The 15,150-nt window shown below is 40.5% G+C and overlaps 1 protein-coding gene across 2 annotated transcripts in view; it reads left to right on the top strand.

Moving 5' to 3' along the window:
- Positions 1-15,150, top strand: part of OGDHL (oxoglutarate dehydrogenase L) — a 195,375-nt gene that overhangs the window by 162,366 nt on the left and 17,859 nt on the right. For both annotated transcript variants that reach the window (XM_056530921.1, XM_056530922.1), the window contains exons 17-20: positions 9,880-10,058; positions 11,684-11,755; positions 12,083-12,208; positions 12,283-12,355. In XM_056530921.1, the coding sequence (XP_056386896.1) occupies positions 9,880-10,058; positions 11,684-11,755; positions 12,083-12,208; positions 12,283-12,355 (450 nt within the window). The remainder of the gene's footprint in view (positions 1-9,879; positions 10,059-11,683; positions 11,756-12,082; positions 12,209-12,282; positions 12,356-15,150) is intronic.

The following is a 15,150-nucleotide window of genomic DNA, read 5'->3' on the forward strand; positions in this document are numbered from 1 at the left end:
CGTCGGCCGGATTACCGGCCGACCAATCAGGGCGCCTGCTGCGGGTGTCACTCCCGCAACCCGCTCCGCCCCTCTTCCGGAGGACGTGAGCGGGTGCGGGACGTGCACCCCGGGTGCTGGGGACCCCGATCCCCGGCGCCCCTGTTGGGATCGGGGCCCCAGGAGCAGCGGCGGCGGCGGAGACGACGAGGGACTGACCTGGTGCAGCGAGGATCGTTGGAGGTGAGTGACAGCCTCCTGCTGTTGCTTAGCAACAGCTCCCAGCATGCAAAAAGGGCATGCTGGGAGCTGTAGTTATGCAACAGCAGGAGGCAGACCACCACAACTCCCAGCATGCCCTTATGGGCATGCTGGGACTTGTAGTTTTGCAACAGCTGGAGGCACATTCTTTCTATGTAAAAGTGTACCTTCAGCTGTTGTGTAACTACAACTCCCAGCTTGCACAATCAGCTAAAGTGCATGCTGGGAGTTGTAGTGGTGCATCTGGTGGTTGCATAACTATAACTCCCAGCATGCCCGTTGGCTGTCGGTGACTGCTGAGAGTTGTAGTTTTGCAACAGCTGAAGGCACACTGAGTTAAGTAGCAAACCAGTGTGTCTCCAGCTGTTGCATAACTACAATCCCCAGCATCCCCAGCCAAAGTAGTATGCCTCCAGCTGTTGCATAACTACAACACCCAGCATGCCCTTCCGCTGTCCGTACATGCTGGGGGTTGTAGCTTTTGCAACAGCTGAAGGCACACTGGTTGCAAAACACTGAGTTTGTTACCAAACTCGGTGTTTCACAACCAGTGTGCCTCCAGCTGTTGCAAAACTACAACTCCCAGCATGCACTGATAGACCGTACATGCTGGGAGTTGTAGTTTTGCAACAGCTGGATGTTCCCCCCCCCCCCCAATGTGAATGTACAGGGTACACTCACATGGGCGGAGGATTACAGTAAGTATCCGGCTGCAAGTTTGAGGTGCGGCAAAATTTCTGCCGCAGCTCAAACTGCCAGCGAGAAACTACTGTGAACACACAATAAACACTAACACTAACACACAATAAAATAAAAAGTAAAAAACACTACATATACACATACCCCTACACAGCCCCCCTCCCCAATAAAAATGAAAAACGTCTGGTACGCCACTGTTTCCAAAACGGAGCCTCCAGCTGTTGCAAAACAACTACTCCCAGTATTGCCAGATAGCCACTGACTGTCCAGGCATGCTGGGAGTTTTACAACAGCTGGAGGCACCCTGTTTGGGAATCACTGGCGTAGAATACCCCTATGTCCACCCCTATGCAAGTCCCTAATTTAGGCCTCAAATGCGCATGGCGCTCTCACTTTGGAGCCCTGTCGTATTTCAAGGCAACAGTTTAGGGTCACATATGGGGTATCGCCGTACTCGGGAGAAATTGGGCTTCAAATTTGGGGGGTATTTTCTGCTATTACCCTTTTAAAAAATGTAAAATTTTTGGGAAAACAAGCATTTTAGGTAAAAAAAAATATATTTTTTACATATGCAAAAGTCGTGAAACACCTGTAGGGTATTAAGGTTCAAATTACCCCTTGTTACGTTCCCCGAGGGGTCTGGTTTCCAAAATGGTATGCCATGTGTTTTTTTTTTGCTGTCCTGGCACCATAGGGGCTTCCTAAATGCGGCATGCCCCCAGAGCAAAATTCGCTTTCAAAAAGCCAAATGTGACTCCTTCTCTTCTGAGACCTGTAGTGCGCCAGCAGAGCACTTTTCACACCCATATGGGGTGTTTTCTGAATCGGGAGAAATTGGGCTTCAAATTTTGGGGGGTATTTTCTGCTATTACCCTTTTTAAAATTGTAAAAATTTTGGGAAACCAAGCATTTTAGGTAAAAAAAATATATATTTTTTTACATATGCAAAAGTCGTGAAACACCTGTAGGGTATTAAGGTTCACATTACCCCTTGTTACGTTCCCCGAGGGGTCTAGTTTCCAAAATGGTATGCCATGTGTTTTTTTTTTTTGCTGTTCTGGCACCATAGGGGCTTCCTAAATGCGGCATGCCCCCAGAGCAAAATTTGCTTTCAAAAAGCCAAATGTTACTCCTTTTCTTCTGAGACCTGTAGTGCGCCAGCAGAGCACTTTTCACCCCTATATGGGGTGTTTTCTGAATCGGGAGAAATTGGGCTTCAAATTTTGGGGGGTATTTTCCGCTCTTACCCTTTTTAAAAATGTAAACATTTTGGGAAAACAAGCATTTTAGGTAAAAAAAAATATTTTTTTTTTACATATGCAAAAGTTGTGAAACACCTGTAGGGCATTAAGGTTCACGTTACCCCTTGTTACGTTCCTCGAGGGGTCTAGTTTCCAAAATGGTATGCCATGTGTTTTTTTTTTTGCTGTTCTGGCACCATAGGGGCTTCCTAAATGCCGCATGCCCCCAGAGCAAAATTTGCTTTCAAAAAGCCAAATGTGACTCCTTCTCTTCTGAGACCTGTAGTGCGCCAGCAGAGAACTTTTCACCCCCATGCAAGGTGTTTTCTGTATCGGGAGAAATTGGGCTTCAAATTTTGGGGGGTATTTTCTGCTATTACCCTTTTTAAAAATGTAAAATTTTTGGGAAACCAAGCATTTTAGGTAAAAAAAATATATATTTTTTTTACATATGCAAAAGTCGTGAATCACCTGTAGGGTATTAAGGTTCACTTTACCCCTTGTTACGTTCCCTGAGGGGTCTAGTTTCCAAAATGGTATGCCATGTTTTTTTTTTGCTGTCCTGGCACCATAGGGGCTTCCTAAATGCGGCATGCCCCCCAAAAACCATTTGTCGCTCCTTCCCTTCTGAGCCCTCTACTGCGCCCGCCGAACAATTAACATAGACATATGAGGTATGTGCTTACTCGAGAGAAATTGGGTTTCAAATACAAGTAAAAATTTTCTCCTTTTTATCCCTTGCAAAAATTCAAAAATTGGGTCTACAAGAACATGCGAGTGTAAAAAATGAAGATTTTTCTCCTTCACTTTGCTACTATTCCTGTGAAACACTTTAAGGGTTAATACACTTACTGAATGTTTTTTTGAATACTTTAGGGGTGTAGTTTTTATAATGGGGTCTTTTATGGGGTATTTCTAATATGAAGACCCTTCAAATCCACTTCAAAACTGAACTGGTCCCTGAAAAATAGTGAGTTTGAAAATTTTGTGAAAAATTTCAAAATTGCTGCTGAACTTTGAAGCCCTATGGTGTCTTCCAAAAGTAAAAACTCATAAATTTTATGATGCAAACATAAAGTAGACATATTGTATATGTGAACCCAACAAAAATATATTTTGAATATCCATTTTCCTTACAAGCAGAGAGCTTCAAAGTTAGAAAAATGCAAAATTTTCCTTTTTTTCATCAAATTTTGGGATTTTTCACCAAGAAAGGATGCAAGCTACCATAAAATTTTACCACTAAGTTAAAGTAGAATATGTCACGAAAAAACTATCTCGGAATCAGAATGATAACTAAAAGCATTCCAGAGTTATTAATGTTTAAAGTGACAGTGGTCAGAATTGCAAAAAACGCTCCGGTCCTTAAGGTATAAAATGGCTCAGTCCTTAAGGGGTTAAAACTACAAAACATTGCCGTCCAAAAAATTGCATGCATAGCAAGGGCAGTATAATATAAAAATATTCCTTCTCAGGCTATTAATCTAATCTATGTAAATCCATTCTTGGTGCAAACTCCTGCTGTTAAATGCAGGATAGTGATTATGATCCTCTCATTTAGCCTAGGTTGGGGTGGGTTTTGGATGAGCCCTGCATTATTGCTGCACTGTGGTGTCTGGGATTTGTTAATCTCTGTTTACTGTATAATGGAGTTGTTATGGGTCTGGGCCTTCTGTATATTCCTAGATTATTCTTTGATCACGTTTTATGTGAACTCCAAAGGCCCATTTGCACAAGGTACATATCCCATGAAAGAGGCAAAGAGGCCCAGTGATTGTCATGGCTGATCGCATCTTGTGGGGCCCTAAAAATTGTTTGTTGAGAGCAGGACAATAATGGAAATGAGTGGCCACGTGATTGATCGATCAATAGTTCATGAAGCCATTCAATGCCAGTACTTGCCAGTACTACAGGCCATGTAAAGGCTCCTTCCATAGAGCACCATTCAAGTTGTATATAGCAATTCAGATCTCCTATCATGCAGTTATCTGTGTTAAAGAAGCAGAAGGAAACCTTTCATTTTTTGTTCATAATCCCCACAATTTGTCATGGCTGTTTATGTAAGGAATTCACACGTTGAACTCAAAAAAGTATTTTTCTATAGAACAGCAGTTGTCAAGATCAGATACAGTGGCAACAGGCAGGATCAATAACTAATAAGTTACATCATAATTTAATGATGGGGTCCCATAAATATGGCCCACTAACAAATCTTGGGCATAGTCATTGTTAACAGATCAGGGCAGCAGTGGAAATACAAATTGCACCCCAGCACAGTTAGTTTAATTAAACCATAATATTGATAATGACCCCTAAAATTTAGATTATTTCCTATGATTCATAGTCATTAAATCAATCCTTTGTACTCAGTAAACCTTATGCTATCTCAATGAAAAGGTACATTTTTTGCAGGTTTCTCTCCCAGAGGGAATATGATCTGGTAATAGTAGAAATGACAGATACATGACACCTGCTTTTGAAAGCTTAGTGGTGGCTTCTGCTTGTATAGAATAACAAGAAGACTGACCCTGGCTGTCCCTACCTGTCATCCACTCCACAGTGCACTTGGCAGGATGGGACTAATTAAATAAAAAACTGCTGTATTATCAGAAAGTTTACAGTAAAGTGTATCTAATAGCAGTATTTTTCTTACAAAACTGGTATTAATAAAACCCTTCTCTAGAAATTATTATTAATGTATTGCATTTTTGCTTATTTAACTAATTCCAATACATTTGAGCCACATTTTATGTTTTATGAGTCAGTGAAAATGAGCAAATAAATGATCTGGTATTTATTTTTATTTTTTTTATATATATTTTTTATATTATAGTTTTAACCAGTCATTCTCAAATTAAAAAAAGCATGCTGCTTCTGACTATGCAGTATGTTTAAAATGTTATATTTACAAAGTAAGGATTTACCTTTTTGGGTGCACTCATCTGGTGGGCGAGTGTGATGGGAGTGTGCTGGGTATTTTACTATTTTGTAAGAAATAGATGAGTAGAATTCAGATGTGAGCAGATACTAACCTGAAGGCATAAGGCCCAAGAGAGGTTAGAATGTTTCAAGGGAACTTGTCTGGTTTGTTATGCTGCCCTCTGCGAGGATGGACACTCAGTCTTCAGCAGTTTGTTGCTTATGCTGAAGTGTAGATTAGGAGCATTTACAAGCGGATGCACGCAGCATGTATAAAACGCTGCCACTCCATATGATTGCCAGGTTTCTCTCTTAGCACAGTGTTAGGGAGTTAGGGGGGGAGATTTTTGTCTACCAGGAATGGGTGGGCCTAATGAATACTGGCATTTTTTTTTCTGGCAACGCATGGCACACACTGTGTTCTTGTGGTGATTGCTTCTTGGCCTTTTGGCTAAGAGCAATTGTAGGATCTGTTCCAATAAGTGGTCTGACAGAAGCCACTGGTGAGGATGGGTGCTGCCTGGAGGGTGCTAGGTGTACCAGGGCATTCTAGGCTGCTGGTTTTGAAGAATTAGTCCAACGGCTGCCCCGATGAGACCTGTGCCCTCCGGGTCTTGTCAAGGGGCTGGGGGATAGGGGGCCTGGGTACTTTTTGTGCCTCGAAGAGTGGTGACCCCGAGGTGCCAAAACTCACTGGGAACTGGAACTCACTGAGTGGAGGCACTGCACCACAACTCTTCACCTTTTGGCACTTTACCTCCTGATTCCCGGTCTTCTGACTAGGATCGGAGACTTTTTTAAAGATCAGGCCGGATGTCGGGGACGTATTTCATGGAAACATTCACTTATTTATGGTTTTTGTTTGTCATTTTCATGTTTCGTTTTGTTCACTAGGATTGGTCAGGGTGCGTTAGACATTCTGGGTGTCCCTCCTGCTGGTCTAGGGGACCTGTGTGTGACCATCAGGTTCCTCATCTTCCAGAAATCTCCGGGCATTCCTGCCTGGGCAGGATGCCCTTTTTATATGGCTCTGCAGACTGATACCTTAGTTAACACCAGGGGCATTTATGGTCCCTTAGTAGCTTGGCCAAAAGGCACATTGAACATGGACCCTTGCAGGTGCCTTTTGGCCCGCAGTAGAAGGGTGGTTATGTTGGTGGGGCCTCTTTCCTTTAGGAAATGGGCTTTGCGATGGGCTGCATCCTTGTGTACGCTTTTTTTGTTACAGGTTTGCATTTTTTCTTGCACTTGGGTGATAGAGAACATGTTAGATAAATAAAATTGTGTGCTTGTGATGCTTGTAAGTGCTCCTAAACTACTCTACACTTTGCCATAAGCAACAGACTGCTAAAAACAGCACATTTGCCTCTATTATGCTTCCCTACTCCTTGCTAGTACTGGGATAGACCTCCTTTTGCCTTCAGAACTGACTTCATTCTTTATGGCACACTTTCTACAAGGTGCTGGAAACATTCCTTAGATATTTTGGTCCATATGGACATGATGGCATCACGCAGTTGTCTGCTGCACATCCATGATGTGAATCTCCCATTCCATCACATCCAAAAGATGATCTTTTTGGTTGAGATCTGGGAGTGGAGTGACTGTGGAGGCCATTGGAATACATTGAACTTTGTCATTATCATGTTAAAGAAAGAAGTTGGATATGAAGTGAGCTTTGCGACATGGTGCATTATCCTGCTGGAAGTGGCCTTCAAAAGATGGGTACACTAAGGTCATAAAGTGATGGACTTGGTCTGTAACGATACTTAGGTGGGCTGTTGCGTTTAAATGATGTTCAATTGGTACTTGTGGGCCCAAGGTGTGCCAAGAAAATGTCTCCCACACCATTTCACCACCAACCTGAACCATTAACACAAGGCAGGATGGATCCATGCTTTTGTTGTTTTTGCCTAATTCTGACCCTGCCATCTAAATGTTGCAGCTGGAATTGAGATGAAATGTTTTTCAAGTCTTTCATTGTCCAATTTTGGTGAGTCTGTGCAAATTTTAACCTCAGTTTCCTGTTCTTAACTGACAGGAGTGACACCCGGTGTGGTCTTCTGCTGCTGTAGCCCATCTGCTTCAAGATTTGATGTGCTGTGTGTTCAGAGATAGTATTCTGGATACATTTTGTTCAACATGTCTGCTCCTTCTCCTCTGACATCAACAAGGCATTTTCGTCCACACAACTTCCACTCATGTTTATTTTCTCTATTTTCGGACCATTCTCTGTTAACCCTAGAGATGGTTGCACAGATAATTCCAGTAGATGAGCAGTTTCTGAAATACTCAGACAAAGTTAATCTGGCACTAACTACCGTGCAAAAAGTGAATTAAATCCCCTTTCTTCCCCATGCTGCTAGGTTTTTACTTTAACAAGGTGTCTTGACCACGTCTACATTCCTAAATGCATTGAGCTGCTGCCATGTGATTGGCTGATTAGCTTGAACAGGTATACCTAATAAAGTGGCCAGTGAGCGTGTGTGTGTCTGTGTGTATGTGTGTGTGTGTGTGTGTGTGTATATATATATATATATATATATATATATAATTTGTTGAGGGGTATTTTAACTGTGTTATCCACTTATTACTGATATTTCTAAATAAAAATACATTTTCCATACTTGTTTTATACTTACCTGTTAGTGGATGGTGCATTCTAGAGGAGCATTACTGGCCTCTCCAGTAGTTGTTCATTTTCAAAATTATTCTTCACAAGAAATTTTAACCTAAAGCATTACCCCACTAAAAAGTAATCTAAGTGCAGATGGAGGAGGAAGAGTAAAAGGCACAAAAATTATCCAATGAGTAGGATTATGCAAATTAATCATTGAATGTCTCCTGCTTAAAGCATTTAGTGAGGTACCATAAAGACACTAACACAAATTACTGGTCCAGATAGCATCCACCCCCAATTTTGCAGGAGTTGAGAACTGTGATACAAGGAATTCCTTAGATTTAAAGGGGAAGTCTCATGCTGAAAATGTATCCCCTATCTGCAGGAGATGACATTTCTCCTTTAAGGATCCTTTATTGATTGGGATTGTTCTCCAGGACTGGCACATAGAAAACGTGGTGCCAAAATTCAAAAAGGGGTCAAAAATGGACCCTGGAAACTGACCAATCCTATACAGGCGTATCTTAATTAAATTAACCTTCTAACACAGCATGAGCATAAATTTATAAGAAATTTGTCCTGTCAGACTAATGTGATCGGGTTCTATGAGAAGGTCAGTTCTAGATTGAATCTGGGTGAGGCTGTGGATGTGTTGTATCTACATTTAGCGAAGACCTTCGATATTATGCCACATAAAAGGTTGGTACATTAAATGATAATGCTGGGGTTAGGGGAATGTGTAAATGGTAAGTAACTTAGGAAACACTAGTTCTCATTTAACTTGGATCACATTTAATAGTGGGGTACCATGGGCTCAGTGTTGGGTCATGATCTTTTTAATATTTTTATTAAGAGTAGTCTGGTGAAAAATAACTTCTCCCCTATCCATGGATAGGGGATAAGTTAGAGATCGCGGGGGGTCCGAGTGCTGGGACCCCCCCTGATCCCCTGCTCGGCGCTCCGGCAGTTTGCCGGAAACTGACGTCCATATCCCACAGGAAGCAGTAGCCGGCACACCCCCTCCATGTATTTCTGTGGGGTACATGGAGGGGCGTGTCAGCCGGATCTCCGTGCGGGGGCCTGCAAGCCTCCTTCCAGCCGACTGCTGGGACCCCGTGCAGGAGATCACGGGGGGTCCCAGTGCTCAGACCCCCCGCAATCTATAACTTATCCCCTATCCTTGGACAACCTTTAAGTAGAATTTTTATTTATGCAGATGATACTAATCTCTAAAAGGTAATCAACATAGAGGAGAATAATATAGGCTATCACTATTGGATCAGTGGTGGTTCAATTCCCTTAATTGTTATGCTACAGCTAAGTAGGAACAGTTTGTTACCAAACAAAGCCAAGAAAATCAAAATGCTGCTGATAAAACGTAAATACCAACACCAAAATCCCATACAGCAACAAAAGTACAAAGAAAATATACATCTTTATTAGACACATATGTCATAAAAACATGATTAAAATTGTATAGGCACAATGGACATCGCTGGACAGAGTGCAAGAGGTAAGGATCACAAACATTGGTACATCAATGTAAGAACATGTAACAAGTAAGGTAGCCTGAATAGGATATATTAGACAGATATAGAGACAAGCATTAATGGGAAAAACCCAGAATGTTGAGAGGAATAGCTACAAAACAATGTAAACAGCCAATGCAGAGCCATTACCGGAAGCACTTACCCCAACGTACGTTTCGCACGATTGCGCTTCGTCAGGGGCGTGGCTAATCCTGATGCCAGACACCACAACATGATTGAAACCTGTATAGTCAATCAAAACTAGCTCCTATACTTATGCAGAACACAATACACCTGATATAAATGCTCACCGTAGCGTGTGACGTCCATTGCCACCACCGTCGGCGGACTCTGGGGGGAGGAACCGCCAGAGCGGAAGTGGATGTGGTCACATGATCGGAACTCTCACGTGTTTACTATTACACTTAGTGGTTTGCTGTGTTCACCATACATGTGTATATGTTGCATTGTCTGTCTGTGTCTCAATGTTCATATCCCACTGTGCATGCACCCAATACTCTCCCTTTGCCAAGAACTGTAAAATGTCTGTATATATTTTAAAATATATATAATTTATTTGTATTTATTTTTTTATATGTTCTTGTCTTGATTTTGTTTTCTTTTGCTTTAGGGTTTGAGCTTGGTTTTGCCATGGCAAGTCCCAATGCCTTGGTATTGTGGGAAGCTCAGTTTGGTGATTTTCACAACACAGCACAATGTATAATTGACCAGTTCATCAGCTCTGGACAGGCTAAGTGGGTGCGTCACAATGGAATCGTGCTGCTATTACCTCATGGCATGGAAGGGATGGTAAGGAAATCCTGGTCTCACATCTGCTCCTCATACGGAGTAGCTGACTGACTGACATAGTGGGGGAGTTAATAAATGCTAAGTGCCCCAGGAGGGGAAACTCATGAATAGTGAATATATTCAATTTGCTCTTTATCAATGCTTAGAATAGTTTAGGCATTACACATACAAACTATAGCATCAACATAGTGATTTAATAGGTTAGTGAGATAAATTGATAAAACCTAGTGGCGAAGCCCCCCATTATTAGCTTAAGATGTCTATGTCGGTTATCTTGTGTAGGTCCAGTAGAAGATGTAGGTCCAGTAGAAGATCCACTACAACAATACAATAATTGCCACTTATTAATACATTGGCCCAGATGTACCAATCTGCTTACATCCCAGGCTGTCTGGGTTTGTCCATAACAACCAATTCTCAGCTTTTATTTTACTAAAGCGTGTTAATATATAAAAGCTAAGCTGTGATTGGTTGTTATGGGAAAAACCAGACCTTTGGGATTCAGATTGAAAAATCTGGGACATTGTACTTATGTAAATAAATCGCAAGAATTTAGTGTTAGGGTCCACGCATCCCCCAGGTTCAAAAGAAGCATCCAGCATCAAATTCAGATAAATATGAGCAAAGGCCAAGCTCAGGATGTGCAATAAAACGTAACTTTTAATTGTTCAAAAATATTAAAGTACTGCAAAACAAGTGATGTGTAGTGATACCGTCAAAATATATATACTGGTCAGTCCTTGGGCTCTGCAGGGCCCAGCCAGCCCAATCTGACCTATCACCTAGGGTGCACCTATATGTAACACCACAGGGTGAGCAATTTCCATATACCACAACGCGTTTCTACCTGCTGGTATGTAGCAGGTGTCATCAGGAGGTATCAAAGATAACAAACAAAAACCGAAGAAATAGGACTTATAGTGTACAGTCCTATATAAGTATAATATCCTGTTAAGAAACAGACCTCTAATAGATTAAGTGACACAGTTTTTAGTAACCAATGAGCCTGCAAACAAGAAAGCAAATAACTCTCCCTACAGTAGTTGCTCAACTTGAGCCATTTCACAATGTAACATAAATTTATATCCGTGAATCCTGTGGGAGAGAGAGGCTATCCCTGGTGATCACTATTTATGTCACAAGCGGTCTGTAGCAGATCTCAGCAGAGTTCCCGGCTTCCACTGTTAGCTGATCTGCACAGCGTGTAGACGCTTCCCCGTCTATAGCAGGGTACCGGAGGTGTCCGAATCCTCTCGCCTACTGTGGTGAGAGCAGTAGGCGAGAGGATCCGGACACCTCCGGTACCTATGTTATTCTTTATGTTCTGTTGTCACATCTCCATATATTACCATCTGTTGAGTACCTATTATACATCCTAAGGTGATTCTCTAATGTATTGCCCAGTTTAATGACATTTCAATGGTATAAAAGTAGTTTCATTTTTTTTAATGATAACCTTGGCTACCCTTTCCAGCTGGTAGCTCATATTTTTTGAGGGACATTTCCTATTGCACTAGAATAAATTGCTTTCTAGAAGCCTTTAATGCTGCTTCTTTTCCCTTGCTATCAGTAATGTGATTCAGAGACGAGCATTTTTAAACTCTTCTGCTTAATGCTATTACCAGGGGCCGGAGCATTCTTCAGCCAGACCTGAAAGGTTCCTGCAGATGAGCAATGATGATTGTGATGCTTATCCTGTAAGTTGATTTGTCTAATACCGTACTGCATTCGATCAGAACCTCATATTTTTTTATTCTACATGCTCAGAAATGTATTATATTTTAAGCTACAGACTATTGTGTGTGTTCATTATTTTTCAATTTTTTTAATATTGTAAAATATGTAGGTTATGACTCCAGGTAGATAAACTTTGTTCTACATGGTATTAAACGATTTAATGCAAACATGAGATTTTCCTTAAGTGTATGCAGTTTTTCCTCATTGATAAATTAATTTTAAAGAATCATTTCATATAAAACTGCAGTTTTTAATTTTGTGTATCTATTTGCTATTGGTATTTTTAGGAATTTACAGAGGATTATGAAGTCAAGCAACTATATGATTGCAATTGGATTGTTGTGAACTGTTCGACACCTGCAAACTACTTTCATGTCCTCAGACGACAAATTCTACTGCCCTTTCGCAAGCCGGTAATTGAAATTGCTTTGTTTTTTTAATATTTGGTTATATCCACAATAACCATTATTATGAATCTTATTTTCAGCTAATTATTTTTACGCCAAAATCTTTGCTGAGGCACCCAGAGGCAAAATCAAGTTTTGAAGAAATGAAAACAGGTTGGTAAACAATACTTTTGTGAACTTTAGATAAAATTTCAAGAAATATACTAAAAAGAGCACTGCATTAATATTTTAACACCCATCCGTTGTGCCTTGATGCGGTTAATCAGTGTCACTTCCAGCTTTACATGTTGCATATTACATTCTGCTGCTTAAAAAACAAACAAAAGAAATACTATCAAGTATAGAATAAGTTCTGAATGCAGCCAGCAAAAACAAATGAAACCTTGATTGAAAAAAGTTAGTTTTTAGGATCAGTGAGGATCTGATTTCTGAGAACCTTGTTGATCCTTAGAATTAAGTGTTTGCATTGCTGATTTAAAGGAGTATGCCAGCCCTAAGACATCTTATCCCCATCCAAAGGATAGGGGATAATATGTCTGATCGCAGCGAAGATCGCTCCATGTCTGACTCACAATTACGGGGCCGGAGTATCGTGACATCATGGCTCTGCCCCTTGTGACTTCATGCCCTACCCCCTCAATGCAAGTTTATGGGAGGGGGCGTGGTAGCAGCCACCCCCTTAATACTGCATTTCTTGAAGTTTTCACAGCAAAGTGGTGCTCGGTCACCTGGCTGTGCAGGGCTCGTTCACTGAGATATGACTGAGAGCAAAGCTGTGCAATGAAAAACAGTGAAGGGGATGCAGTGCTAAATCAGTGCTTCAACCCCTTTATTGTCTATAACTGAAGGCATATGCTAGTGATTACTCTGCACAGGTGTTGATGGTGTGTTTGCAGACTCTTTTGATCTACTCACACTATGTATTTTCTAAACGGAATTTCCCTGTGGAAAATCCGATGCAGCAGCCTCCTTTTTTTTTTTTTTTTTTAAATGTGATTCTGTTGCACCATTTATACTATGGAATTTTCACGACAGACATTCCGCTGCAGAAATTCCAGATCCTAAATTCCACCATCAGAAATGCATTGCTTTCTATGGAGACGGTTCATTTCTGAGCATTCCTAGTGCCTAGTTTTGCTGGCTCTTGCTACCCATGGATTCCGTAGCATGAATGAGCCCTTTTGTGGGGAATTTAACCATGTGTGACACCAGAAAAGTAAAAAGTAAAAAAAAAAAAATATTGCACAATGCTCTAAAATTTGGCAAATAATACTGTTAAATTCGCACATTTTTGGCAGAGATAAGGCTTGTGCAAAATGTGACCTTTTTTAATGCTAGTTTTCTGGTGGCAAGCATTGATAACTTCGCCCTTTGTCTGAAATTTGTAGACTATCTTTAAAGTGCTTTGTCAAGTATTTGTTTTGCCTCCTGGGTAATTGCTTGTCTTGAACAGGCCTGTGAGCAAAGAATTCTACAACAGTCAGAGAACCCAATGAGTAGCTGTTTTGTCAGTATGTACAATCAGTATTAAATTTAGCAATAACATTTGTCAATTTAGAAGTGACAACCAATGTAGCTGAACTTTCTGTTGTCACTGTTGCAAAAGTTTCTGTCAAAACTAGAAAACATAATCTTAAAGTTAACAAAATTGTAGATACTGTATACTGTAGAAGTAAGCATTTTCTTAAGACTGGTTGTGGACAAAGGGTATAAGGTGGCCAGATTGATCTATGCAGTGTATTGTAGTTGGCCTTTCCATGCTGCGATACTAAATATATATACATATATATATATATATATATATATATATATATATATATATATATAGAAGAAGATATAGCGAAAAGTAGCACACCTTATAGAAAATATCTCTGGTGCAAGCAACCAAATGGACCCTGGTCCCTGGTCCCCAATGTAGAAGGCAAAAAGCGGTTGCAGCACACAAAATAAGTGAAAAAAATGGTGGTAGCTTTAATCCATTATAAATACAGATGCAACGTTTCAGCTGCCGGTGCAGCCTTTATCAAGCATACAGAGTGACTGAACACAAGGTATATATATATATGTATGGTAGCCAATTACAATTAATACAAATCAGTGTCAAAAGTCAATAAATATAAACGTGATAAAAACAAGCAATACATAAGTGTAAGTGCATAACAATATAAAGCATAGGGACAATATACATATTGTCAAGTTAATACAGTGTTACAAATGAAAGTGTTATTAAAAACAAGTGGTAAAAACCACAAATATAGCTTAATTACAAATATAAATACATTAATATCACCTGGCGAACAAGTAATAGCGGCGGGCGCTCACCTGTATATGCTGTAAACATGGCGATAGTACATCAGAACGGCGTGTGTGTGGAATAGAGGCTGCGCAGCAGCCCTAGCAGGGGAGACAAGAGTGCACCAATCAGGGGGAAGAACGAAATCACATGGGTCGCATCGCAGTTGCCGAACGGCGCGTGCGTACTGCGACAGAATGTTTTTAATAACACTTTCATTTGTAACACTGTATTAACTTGACAATATGTATATTGTCCCTATGCTTTATATTGTTATGCACTTACACTTATGTATTGCTTGTTTTTATCACGTTTATATTTATTGACTTTTGACACTGATTTGTATTAATTGTAATTGGCTACCATATATATATACCTTGTGTTCAGTCACTCTGTATGCTTGATAAAGGCTGCACCGGCAGCTGAAACGTTGCATCTGTATTTATAATGGATTAAAGCTACCACCATTTTTTCACTTATTTTGTGTGCTGCAGCCGCTTTTTGCCATATATATATATATATATATATATATATATATATATATATATATATATATATATATGTAGTGGCATACAGAGAATGGCATCAATTATGTGAATATATGTATGAATGCCCTAACCAAGGGCAGTAGCATGTCTATATTTTGAAAACTGTA

This window comes from Hyla sarda, chromosome 7 (assembly GCF_029499605.1).
Source record: "Hyla sarda isolate aHylSar1 chromosome 7, aHylSar1.hap1, whole genome shotgun sequence".
In the NCBI taxonomy this organism is placed as follows: domain Eukaryota; kingdom Metazoa; phylum Chordata; class Amphibia; order Anura; family Hylidae; genus Hyla; species Hyla sarda.